The following is a 12,380-nucleotide window of genomic DNA, read 5'->3' on the forward strand; positions in this document are numbered from 1 at the left end:
CCACTCATGCTGGCAGGGAAGCACTTATCCAGCTAAAGGGAAAATACTTTATCACTTCCGGACTCCGACCCCTGGCTGCCCAGGTACAAGCAGACTGCTTAGTCTGCCAAAAGAATAACCCCCGACCGGGACATCCTGTGCCACCAGCTGCCCTAGAACCCACTCCGGGCCCCGGACAAGTGTGGCAAATAGACTTTACTGAGTTTCCCCGGACCCAAGGGTTCAAATATCTCCTTGTCATAGTGGATCGGTTCAGCGGATGGCCAGAAGCCTTCCCATACCGTAACTGCACTGCCAGAACAGTGGCCCTCAAGTTTGTTAAGGAGATCATTCCTCGCTTTGGACTCCCCTTGTGGATGGAATTTGACAACGGGACACACTTCACATCAAAAATCATTCTAAGCATCTCACATGCCTTACAGATCCCCTGGAAACTCCATACGCCCTGGAGACTGCAAGCCAGTGGGGTAGTGGAGCGTACCAATCAGACCCTTAAACGGCATCTCTCAAAAGTGTGCCAAGAAGCCTCACTGCGATAGCCTGATGCTTCGCCCCTCGTCCTACTTCATATCCGCGTTCTCCCTAAGGGTAGATTAGGGCTTAGTCCCTTTGAAATTATGTTTGGAAGGGCATGGCCTATGAATGGCACCCCGGTTCTGTCAGGGGAATGGAAGCTGGGTAATGGTTTTTTGTCACAGTATATGTGTTCCCTGTCTGCTGTTCTCTTGTCTCTTCACAGGTATACTAAGGATTCCCAGCCTCTCCCCTTGGACTCTCCCGTCCACTCCTTACAGCCCGGTGACTCCGTGCTTGTTCGTACCTGGAAAGACGAGCCTCTCCAGGAAAAATGGAAAGGACCCTATACCGTCCTGCTGATCTCCCATACAGCAGCAAAGATCGAGGGACACAAGAACTGGATCCATCACTCTCGTCTGAAGGCAGTACCCGCCCCCTCGTCAGCAGAACAGTGGACCGTCCAATCTGCTGACTCCTCATCTAGTGACGATCTTGGGCTAAAGCTACTATTTAAAAGACACAAATAGTGGGCACCTTTACGCTAAAATGGGCCCACCCAGGTACTGGAGACCCTGGGTTAAAAAGACTCTGGCGATAATTAATTGGGTAACATTGTTATTCTCTGAATTGGTATTTCCAAACTGTGCATATCGGGAGCATAACTCCTTTGTTTCGCTTGCACACCATGTTGCTACTTTAACAAACCAGACTGATTGCTGGGTATGTGCTCCAACTCCACTGTCCCCCAAAACGGGAATGCCCCTTGACATGCTGCCCCTGACCCTAGCAGAATTAGCCGCCACCAAAGAGTAGGAAAGAACGGACTCGCCGTTCTGAAATAAGACCTCTTTACAGCAAGCCACCTATCAGGACCAGGAGTATTCAGTTGCAGTACTCACTGAGGGAGTGTTATGTTTTACCCGAAACCAATCTGATCACTATGGGCGTCCTGTGGGAAAAAGCTCCTGTGTTATTACACAGTGGGCTGATGGGTATTGGATAAAGACCAAAAGGGGAAGACAGCAGTGTGGGTGTAATGGTTCCTCCCCTTTTAGGGAAACTCTTACAAATAATCTTACCACAAAAGAAAGATTTGGAAATATAACTTGCCATCCAGTTAATATCTCCAATGTAGCAAGCCAATGGTGGGTTTGTAGTGGTCCCTATGGTGAGTGTAATTTGAACGGCACAATTAGAAACGCCCCCACTTGTACCCAATCAGGAGGATAGGATGCCCCCTTAGGGGCATATGAACTGTTTGGAAAAGCAGCCAAAGCAGCCTTAAATATCCCAGGAATCCCCTTAAGAAACGGTCCTTACTGGGCCCTACAGGGTCACTATTTTGTATGTGGCCGAAAGGCTTACAAGGTGCTGCCAGCCAACTGGACAGGTAGCTGTTATATAGCTCATGGAGTTCCTCATCTGTCAATAACTGCCACACTGCCCAAAGGAAAGATTAGAAATGCCCGAGACACCTCTGTTGAGTCACGAGAAAAGACCCTGCGGCGACTGACTACGGCATTGGAGGGCAATATGAAGAATTCCCTCACGACCGAGAAGCTTGTAGGGTGCTCTGTACTGGGAATAGCGCCACTGTTTACCGGGCCAGCCATGGCATGCATAGGCCGCTATACTGTAAGGCTGCAAATGGTACTTGAGAAAGTGGCCTTAGAGTTAGAGGACTCGGTTAGCGATTTAGGATCAGCAGTAAAAACATTAAATAAAGAGGTACAGCAGCTCAGGATGTTTTCCCTCCAAAACAGGCTGGCTTTGGACTATCTCTTGGCATCCCAAGGAGGGGTTTGTGCCCTCGTCGGGCCCCGATGTTGTGTATATGTAAATGATAGCAGTTATGAGATCTATGAAAAGGTGGTATAGGCTAAGGCCCATGCCGGAGCACAGGTTGCCTATACTGCCCCAGAGAGCAATTGTAAGTAATGTCCTCCTCCCCGAAACTGGTTAATTGCTTCTAAATTGCAAACCTTGTTTTCAGGCTGGGATTTGTCGTTTTGGCTTGGTGGTTTACCACTCAGTGATGTCCTCCTCCCCGAAACTGGTTAATTGCAAGCCTTGTTTTCAGGCTGGGGTTTGTTGTTTTCACTTGGTGGTTTATTTAGCCTGTTATTGAAACTTCTCTTTCCTGTATTGCTTGTATTACTGGTATTATGCTGTGGAGTATCATGTGTTAGGGCTCTTTTGCAAAAGTTAATATGTCATTCTCTTCAGAGCTATCACAAAGTACTTATGCAAAGTCCTATTGTAAAGAAATAAGTAGCTCAAGTGAGAAAACTCGAAGCCAAGGTTGTTGAGTGTTCTCAAAGGAGGGAGTTGTTGGGGACACTGGGGCATGGCCACTAGGTAACTCGAGGGGATGGAAGACCATGAGTGTCGATGAAGCCCCCTCGCACTAGGCCCAAGTGTCCTTAGCGCCCCCCCCACCCCCGCCTGGAGGCACTCGCAGCAGCTCTGCGTACTAGGCCCAAGTGTCCTTGGCCCCCCCGCCTGGAGGCACTCGCAGCAGTTATGCGGAGGATCTGCAACATGTTGCAGCGTCAGACTGCCTGAAACTAAGCAAGGCCAAACAGGGCAGATATGGAAGAACAATGCTGAATAAAGCAGCTTTATGTATGGTTTAACAAATGATAGAGAACAAGGGAACTAGCTGGGAACTGGATTGGCTGGCTACATGGATACTTGGGGCAGCTTGCTATTGGATAAGTATGCTGGGAAAAAGGATGTATAAAAGCCTGTGTAACTTCCTGCTCTGTGTGCAGGATCTGAGATTCTATTCTCCCTGTACCTTTTTGCAGCTGCAAATAAACTTTTCTGCTTCTCCACCCTGTTGTGATTATTGGGTGTAATCACACCGGGTAGCGAACCAACTCCAGCTGTTGTTTAGCCTCTCGGCACTGGGTGCTGGCAACAATCTCTATTCATTCAGAAACACAGAAAAGGTCCCAACTAATCAAGCTGTAATCTATTACCAAGCAGAATTAAAAACAAGACAAACAAACAAAAATCACATTTACTTCTCCAGAGTAACAGCCTGGATAACACCATCTCCCTCTCCACACATGCCCAGCTTGCAACACCAGGGGGAAAAAAAAAAACAATCTCATTAGCAAAAAGAAAAGGAGTACTTGTGGCACCTTAGAGACTAACCAATTTATTTGAGCATAAGCTTTCGTGAGCTACAGCATCCGATGAAGTGGGCTGTAGCCCACAAAAGCTTATGCTCAAATAAATTGGTTAGTCTCTAAGGTGCCACAAGTACTCCTTTTCTTTTTGTGAATACAGACTAACACAGCTGTTACTCTGAATCTCATTAGGACTCCTGTTAGCACTAGCGAAATGTCAGGTTGACATTTCTAGTTGTAGAAGTGCCACAAGGTGCTTCTTCAGCTACCCAAGTGAGCAGCGCTGCTTAGCCTGTTTTCGTGGTCTCTCAGGCTGTTTCCTTTCCAGCACCCATGTATTTAACCTTCAGTTTCAACACATAACAAATCATATGAAAAGTATACAGTTAGAAGAGATTTCCACACAGCTTCCTTCTTCTCCTCAGCTCACCTTCTGAACTCTCCAATGGCTATTAGCCAGGATGAGTTAGGAATGGTGTCCCTAGCCTCTGTGTTTGTCAGAGGGTGGAGAGAGATGGCAGGAGAGAGATCACTTGATCATTTCCTGTTAGGTTCACTCCCTCTGGGGCACCTGGCATTGGCCACTGTCAGCAGACACGGTACTGGCCTGGATGGACCTTTGGTCTGACCCAGTGTGGCCATTCTTATATGACCAGATGTCCCGATGTTATAGGGACAGTCTTGATATTCGGGGCTTTTTCTCATATAGCATCAGGACAGGTGCCTATCTGGTCACCCTAACTCTCCATGACTTTCTCTCCCCCAAATATGTATCTGCCCTGTTATTGAGTGAACGGTCTTGTTATTAGCCTAGCAATTACCACCCTGTAATGTCCTCCTCCCCGAAGCTGGTTAATTGCTTCTAAATAAGCCTGCAGGCTTCTCTGTGCTGCAGAAATGTCAGTGACTAGGTTGCTACTACAGCTAGCATTGTCACAAGATGTCAGTTCATAAATACCTTTGTCCGGAGGAGTTAGCTGTCTGGGTGTTGCTCACCTAAACTTTCTTCTATATATGTAAAGGGGTAATTGTTGATTTAACGCTCCCAATGGGCCCCATACTCCTTACTTACACCTTCATCAGCAAAACTGCAATTTCCCACAACTTTGAAAATTTAAATAAATAAAAATATAAAAATGCTTTAAAACATACACCTATATTAACCATTTAAATTAAATTATAAAACACCTACATTAACCATTTAAATCATAAAACAATTAAAATCTAATTCTGCCAAGCCTACTTACACTGGAATAAGTGTCTACTTGGCTGGGGTTTACAGATATAACAATATGGATTTAAATTCACTTTCCCATGTAGACAAGTCCCACATTTTCAACCAAACTCTGGTAATAAAAACAAACACAACAAAACAAAAACGAACAAACACTCACTCGACAGGCAGCCAGCCACGCTAATAATGAGTTAGGAAATCTCTACTGCTCCAGAAACTGTCCAACACACAGTTTACCTAACTAGTTCCAAGGCTGCAAAGGTAATTAATCAAGTTAATATTGCACAAAAAACTGCTAATTGTTCTTGATTATGACTCTCGTTTGTGCTGGAATCTTCATTCTCATCTTAAATGCTTCTTAGCTATTTAAATTCCTTCATCTAGGGACTTCCTGAAACTCTCTCTCTGAACTTCAGTGCGTCCTGAACATTGTGAACATGCTACTTCTCTGACGCATCCTTCAGCATCTTAACCAGAGATGGGTCTGAAGTAAAACTCACAATCCAGAAACCACAGTGGGGGAGGAATTCATGGAAAATTTCATTTCACTTTCATTTGGATCTAAACTTATGGGATCAAGCCCACCTATAATCTCTGAGGTTTCCTATCAGGTATCCCGATCCACTTGGTTTTGGTGTTTAAAGTTTCTGCATAGGCCTCTTTCTATCCACTTTCCCATCCAGAAAAGGAGTACTTGTGGCACCTTAGAGACTAACAAATTTATCTGAACATAAGCTTTTGTGAGCTACAGCTCACTTCATCGGATAAATGCATCCGATGAAGTGAGCTGTAGCTCACCAAAGCTTATGCTCAGATAAATTGGTTAGTCTCTAAGGTGCCACAAGTACTCCTTTTCTTTTTGCGAATACAGATTAACATGGCTGCTACTCTGAAATCTTTCCCATCCAGGTATCTGTGTAGTACCTGTGTGTGTGTTGGGGGGCAGACTTTTAAAATTATGCAACCTTATCTATTGCAAACTCTGCTCTAGTGGATACTTCCCCTCCTCAGAAAACCTTCTAAATTTTAGTTCCTTTTAGTGCTGTTTCCTCTGTGACCACTTCTTACATCCAATCAAATTCTTAAAAGGAGGTGTGACTAGAGTGGCTACTGGCTCATTGTTCCCCTTTGGAAAGACAGCATCAGCTTTTAAAGATGCGATGATATTAAGGGCATGGCTACACTTGCAGATGTAGAGCGCTGTGAGTTAAACCCGCCTTTGTAGAACGCAGTAGGGAAAACGCTGCAGTCTGTCCACACTGACAGCTGCAAGCGCACTGACGTGGCCACATTTGCGGCACTTGCAGCAGCATTGGGAGTGGTGCATTATGGGTAGCTATCCCACAGAGCACCTCTTCCCATTCTGGCACCGTGGCTTGTGGGAAGGGGGCGGGGAGTGTGGGGTATTCTGGGTCCTGTCCCAACGCCCCGTGATGCATTGTTTTGCATCCCAGCATTCCCTTTGCTTCTGTTCACGTTTGGCGCCATCTTTCAACGTTTTTTGTACTGCGTGCTCTGTCTTCCCTTCTGGTCTGCGGGAATGGAGCCTGAACTGCTGAGGAGTATGCTGACGAGTCTCGCCAACGCATCACATTTGGCAATCGAGTTATTCCTTACGATCCAAAGTGACAGTGAGGGCTCCGATGATATCGACTCAAGTAACACATATGACAGGAAGGGATTTTTCAAAATTCCCAGAGAATGTAAAGGGCGGATCTGACGGTTGGTCACCTGAGGGCAGGGCAGTAGAGTTCAAAGTGATGACCAGAGTGGCTAGCACAGGCATTGTGGGACACTTATGGAGGCCGATCAGAGCGCACAATAGGACCAGGGCGTCCACACTGGCGCCGCAGCGCTCCAGCGGGGGTGCAGCAAACGTTATTCCGTTATTTGCCGAGGTGGAGTACCAGCAGCGCTGTAGCCGCAGAGTCAGAGTGCTCTATCTGCCTTGCCAGTGTGGACGGGGAGTGAGCTAGTGTGCCCAGGGCTCCTTCATTGTGCTGTAACTCGCAAATGTAGCCAAGGCCTAAGTTTTGTCAGTCAGAGCTGGGCTACAGTGATCATATTCCTATGTCCAGAAGCTGAAAATATTTTTCATCTTTATAAAGAATTACTCTATCTATTATATAAGCACAAACTGTGATTTTGTATTAGGAGAATTGCACAAAGATCGTAGAGTAAAAAATATGTAAGTCATTTTAAATATTGATAGTTAATGTGGTTTTCATTGTGGTTCAGGATTGTAAGTTTGCTTCAGACCCATCTCATCAGAGTGCTTTATAAAAGACGTACAGCACCACTGAAATGCAACCACCTCTGGAATGGCCGGAAGCCTTCAACAAAGGTCACAAAAAAAAAAAAAAAATGCTGCAAAACAGAGGGGGGAGAAATTTTGACAAAGGACATTTGCATGAAGTGTGATGGGATCTTTAATTCACAAAAATAAGACAGAACCTTAGTTATTTATTGATTTTGTTTTTAAATGAATCCTGACTCACATCAGCTCTCCTATAGAATACTATAAACTATTTTGCGTGTTGAAAGAAAATAGCAGCTGTATGCAAGAGACTCATTCAATAAAGATTAATGGATCATGGATGTTTAACTAAAAACCATGATTAGCGAAACCATTGTTACTTGCCACCAGTCTTGTATGTATTAAGCAGAGGAATTGTTTAGCATGTCATACAACAACCCTCCCCCCACAAAAGAACACCCCTACATAAAGCTTGTCTGTTTATTACACAACAGTTTAATCTTCCAGTTTCTTTCACTCTGTCTTGCTAAATGCTATTTTCCCTTCCCTCCTAAGGACCAATATGGGTTCGAACATAATATTTAACAACAAAAACCATACAGTGTATGTGCAGATAAGTCTTTAACAGATCAAGAATCAAATAGTTCCTGCAAGCATGAAGCTTGTTTTACACAGTGATCAGTTTGAATATACATTTAAAACAGAAGTTGCATAAACATATGTTCTTCCAATTTTCCTGTAGAAATCTAAGATCAGGTAGCACATCTTTTCCAACACCAGTTGGGTAAGAAAGGTCTCTTATTCCCTTGCTGTATTGCTCAAATTGCTTTATTTAACTCTGCAAACAGAATATCTGCTTTACAAAAAAAAAAAAAAGCTGTAATTCTCTATCAGAATTGGAAGATGTTGTTAAAAGGCAAGGCAGAGAAAGGAAGCTGCAAAAACAGCCTCACAATATGGAGCAGACTGCCACCAATTCAGAAATAAACAGCAATGCAAAATGGTCACATTATAAAGGACCACAGCTACCCCATTTCTAGCGCAGGTCAGAAAACTGGATCTAAGACAGAAATTGAGGAAATCACAACAAAAATCGTTTTTTGGTGGTCAAATTTTCATTTTTGTCCATGTTTTCTAACCATATTCTATCCATTATCGTTATGAACCTCTTGTAATACATTTTGCAACACGTATATGCATACTGTTGCTTAAGACAGGATTTATATAACTGATTATCTGATTTACTTATTGACTCTGATCTGTTTCAAATCTAAGTTTCAATTCTAATTAGAAACCCGATTATAATATAAATATTCCTTACCCCCTTCTTTGCTTGTGGTTCCACCCAGCTGAACTCTTAAAAGTACCAACAAAACAGGCTACTTCAGGCTGGTTAAAGTTCTTTTTAGTCTTTGCCACTCCCTCAGGAATTACATATTAAAGCTTAGTGTCCAATCACCTGCATGTTCTCTCAAACATCACATGGTGCTACACAGCTGGATTGGTGCAACTGTTTCAAACCACCAGCGAGCTCATGAAATAACCATGACAACCACCACCCTATGAATATTTTACAGAAAAAAATCTAGACAGACAGGGATGCTGGAACAATTTGTATAGCGGGGGGATGGGGGGGACTGCTGGGAGCCATTGAACCACATTGTAAACCCTATCCCAGCAGCACCCTCAGCACTCCGGGTTCCAGCACGTACGTAGATAGATAAAAAATGAACTATTTATCTTTTAATCTGAGCACTCTATCACTTGCAGTCTTAAGGTTAGTTCGAAGTAGTGCATTTGTGTCTGTGCCATTTATGACTGCAGAAGAGATCTTTGCCTGCGCATTGTGGTGCAAATTTTAAGTTAATGATTACAGGAATAATCCATTTAATTTCTGAAGTCATCATACTTTGCACATCTATAGCACCTTCCATCTGAGAATCTCACTGTGATTTACAAACAATTAAAAAAGTCTCACAAGACACTTAATGATGAATAAAAAAGTAACATAAAACTACATTGGTGTTATTAACCAGTTGAATCACAGAGAGACTAAGTCCTACATTTTATGAAGTGTTCATTAAATCTGGGCACCCAACTGGTGCCCAACATTAATGGACATTTTGAAAATGCTGATCTTCACATATAAGAGATCGGTGACTAGGGAAGCTGCTGTTTTCTGTGTTCATCCGTGACATTTTGTGCTTCACTGAGTCCCTTGCAAGCTGCTATGTTCTTTCAACCTGCAAAGTATTTTACCGTATTCTACTGGATAGCAGATTTGATTCAGAATTATTTAAACAAACCCTCAAAATCCAAGGATGTGTCTGCTCTGTGTGGATTAAAGATCCCATAGCATAAATCCCAGTCTAGCTGGCCAAAATTTCCACTGCCCATAATCACTCAGTTGTGCAGCATACTTTGTGCTAGTTGGTTGTTGCCCTCCACCCTAGAACTGGCTGCATTTCAGTGGTGCAGTTTCAGTGTTGCTACTTTTGCAATTGTATCATGAGCCCTGTGACATCTGGTGTTTTTCTTAAAGTCACAACTTCTGAATTAAAGTGATTGCATGAGATTCTCAGCTTTCATTAAAAACCCTAGTAAGTTTCTAGCCTTTATAGTTGCAGAGAAAAGTCTGAAAATGTGACCTGAAGAGTTTTCAGCCTCAGAAGGCAAATATGAAGATCTCCAAATTATTAATTTTAAAAAATCTTATGATTTTTACAGAAATCTAATGATTTTGGGGGCACAATTCATGATTTTTGAGTGCTTGGGTTTGGCAACACTGTTTGTATGTAATTTATAAAGTGCTTTAGGATTCTTTGGGAATGGATACCATCATATAAATGTAAAATATTTTTAAAATAATGTTTACATTGCTATTATTATTGTTGCTATTATTACAGTAACATGTATAGGTTCCAACTGAACGTATGTGTGCTAGGGGCTGTACAAACACATAGAGAATGTCCCTGCCTCAAAGAGTTTAGATCAGAATCTAAATTGACAAAAGAGAGAGAGGAAACAGAAGTGAAGTGACTTTTCAAAGTCACATAACAAGGAGAGGCAGAGTCAATTAGACCTCAGTTCCCTGACTCCCTCTCTCCTGACCTATGTAATTGACTACAGCACACTGACTCACTACACTGTCTTTTCCACTACAAACTAAGTTGTGTTCAGAAGGTCACTCAGCTAGGGAACCAGGAGAGATTACTTCCATATCAAATGAAGGGTGAGATGAAAACATAAACCACACCAAACTATACCATTTTTTCACTGGACTGTAACTATGAAACTAACATAACTTTATAATCAGTCCATACCTAAAAAAATCATAGTTTATACTTTTGAAATAAATAATGATGCTGCTTCCAGATTTGACGGCTCAGCTGATGGCCACTACAATCCTACCATCCACAGAGTTGGCACATTACAATACAATGGCTACCTTAAGGGCTTGATTCAATGTAAATAGCGGTCAGAGGAAAAAGCACTGAAAGGCGCAAAGGTTTTAAGAGGACAGAAGTGATAGATGGGACAGCACAATGTAGGGCTTATCTATGGGGTGGGGGCAATGCACTCTACAAGGGTGTGATTCCTAAAGCACACTAATGAGTTGCACATTAATTGATCTGTGCAGACCCTGCTGATGCACACAAAAACTTCCCTAGTGCACTTCAACATACTATGGAACCTTCAGTACACACCAGCAGGGTCTACACAGATCAATTAATGCACAACACATTAGTGCATTTTAGAAACCACTCCCCCATACAGTGCATTACCCTACCATGTAGACAAGCCCTCAGAGTGACCCCCAACTGTAGAAGAGAGGATGATAATGAGATCTGTGGGGGCTTTGAAAACCTAGAGGGCAACTGGACTGAGAGACTGATTAGAAGCAACAAAATTAGTCTGGGCCTAAGCCCCAAACTTCTGGAATCTTGAATTGCTCCCAAAATCTGGAGCCTTTGGATCTTAGGTTTTGCTTTGGGTTCATCTCTATTAAAGAAGCTAAAGGACAAGACAATGGAGTAGTATTGTCAGTGTTCTGGGCCCAGTGGACTCAGGGAGCCCCTATGTGAGGGAATTACAATAGCTGAGAAATAGTTAACACATGAATAAAGATTCTAGCAGGAGAAGAAGTCGCACTCAGGATTTTGGCTGCATTCTTCAATAAGGTGCTATTGCACAAACCACTTTAATACCTAATAATTGGTCATGTAAACTGTCTGGGTGAGAAACTTCATAGAGCAAGGTGTGAGATGGGAGTACAATTAAGTTTAATAATTCTGTGATCTTCTGAACACCCATATCAACTGCCACTTAACTTAGTGAGAATTGGGTATGTTCAGCACCAATCAGAGGGCACACAAAAGAAAAAATGGACCCAATCCCGTTCCCACTGAAGTCAAAGAGGACTTCTGTCTTTGATTACAATGGGAGCAGGATTAGATTTAGTATTTTCAATCTTTCACCTTCATTTTATTTGTTAGAAATGTAAATGTCAGTGGCCACCACTAAAGCATTTAGGTGCCTTACACCTTATATTTTAAATAACAAAACATAAGCTTTTTCAGTTGAAAAGCTCTATAACAGAACCTTGTATACACTGAATGAATGGCACAACTCCAAATATTACATGGATTGGTAAATCAAGCAAAAGCCTGCTTGTTTTAAAGGGGCCCCCTAAGATAGTTTAGACCCAAAGCAGTGGGAATGGGTCATTTTAAAAAAAATTTACTAAAACCTACTATGAATACAAACGTTTTCATGAACACTCCCGCCCCTCCCGATACAATGAGCTTGGAATCCCTTGCGGCGTTTAGATCCCTTCCCAAACATTGCAGCCTGCTGCTAGGGCATGAGAGCTGGAAACTGACGCGAGCAGCCGGGGAAGAGAAGCCTGACAGGGCCCCTTGGAGGCTGTGCTCTGATCTGGGGGGAGGAGGGAAGGCAGGAAGGAAAACGTCAGCCCCGCCGGAAGCGCTTGGGGCTGGTGCAGTGTGTTGCTGCTGGCCGGGCTGGAGCCGCTTCGCGTGCGGCCAGCTGCAGGGGAGGAGCGGCGCCCCGGGCGGAGCTGCAGCCATGGGCAGGACCGTGACAGTGGCTACCTGCGCCCTCAACCAGTGGGCTCTAGATTTTGATGGCAATTTGGCACGGATTTTAAAAAGCAAGTGGGGGCACGTTAGGGGCAAGGCTTCAGCCATCACCTAGCGGGGAAGCGGTGGCTCCC

General features: G+C 43.5%; 2 protein-coding genes across 3 annotated transcripts in view; one reads left to right on the forward strand and one right to left on the reverse strand.

The window, feature by feature from the left end:
- The window catches only part of DHCR7 (7-dehydrocholesterol reductase), a 29,099-nt gene extending 20,528 nt beyond the window's left edge, over nt 1-8,571 (reverse strand). Inside the window, exon 1 of the mRNA XM_084632289.1 lies at nt 8,466-8,571. The gene's annotated coding sequence lies outside the window, so the exon portion shown is untranslated. The remainder of the gene's footprint in view (nt 1-8,465) is intronic.
- A 3,561-nt stretch (nt 8,572-12,132) lies between these two features.
- NADSYN1 (NAD synthetase 1) overlaps nt 12,133-12,380 on the forward strand; it is a 28,215-nt gene continuing 27,967 nt past the window's right edge. For both annotated transcript variants that reach the window (XM_084631099.1, XM_084631100.1), the window contains exon 1: nt 12,133-12,317. In XM_084631099.1, the coding sequence (XP_084487225.1) occupies nt 12,233-12,317 (85 nt within the window). In that variant the 5' untranslated portion in view covers nt 12,133-12,232. The remainder of the gene's footprint in view (nt 12,318-12,380) is intronic.

Source organism: Lepidochelys olivacea (assembly GCF_965140295.1).
Source record: "Lepidochelys olivacea isolate rLepOli2 genome assembly, chromosome: 6".
NCBI classification, from domain to species: domain Eukaryota; kingdom Metazoa; phylum Chordata; order Testudines; family Cheloniidae; genus Lepidochelys; species Lepidochelys olivacea.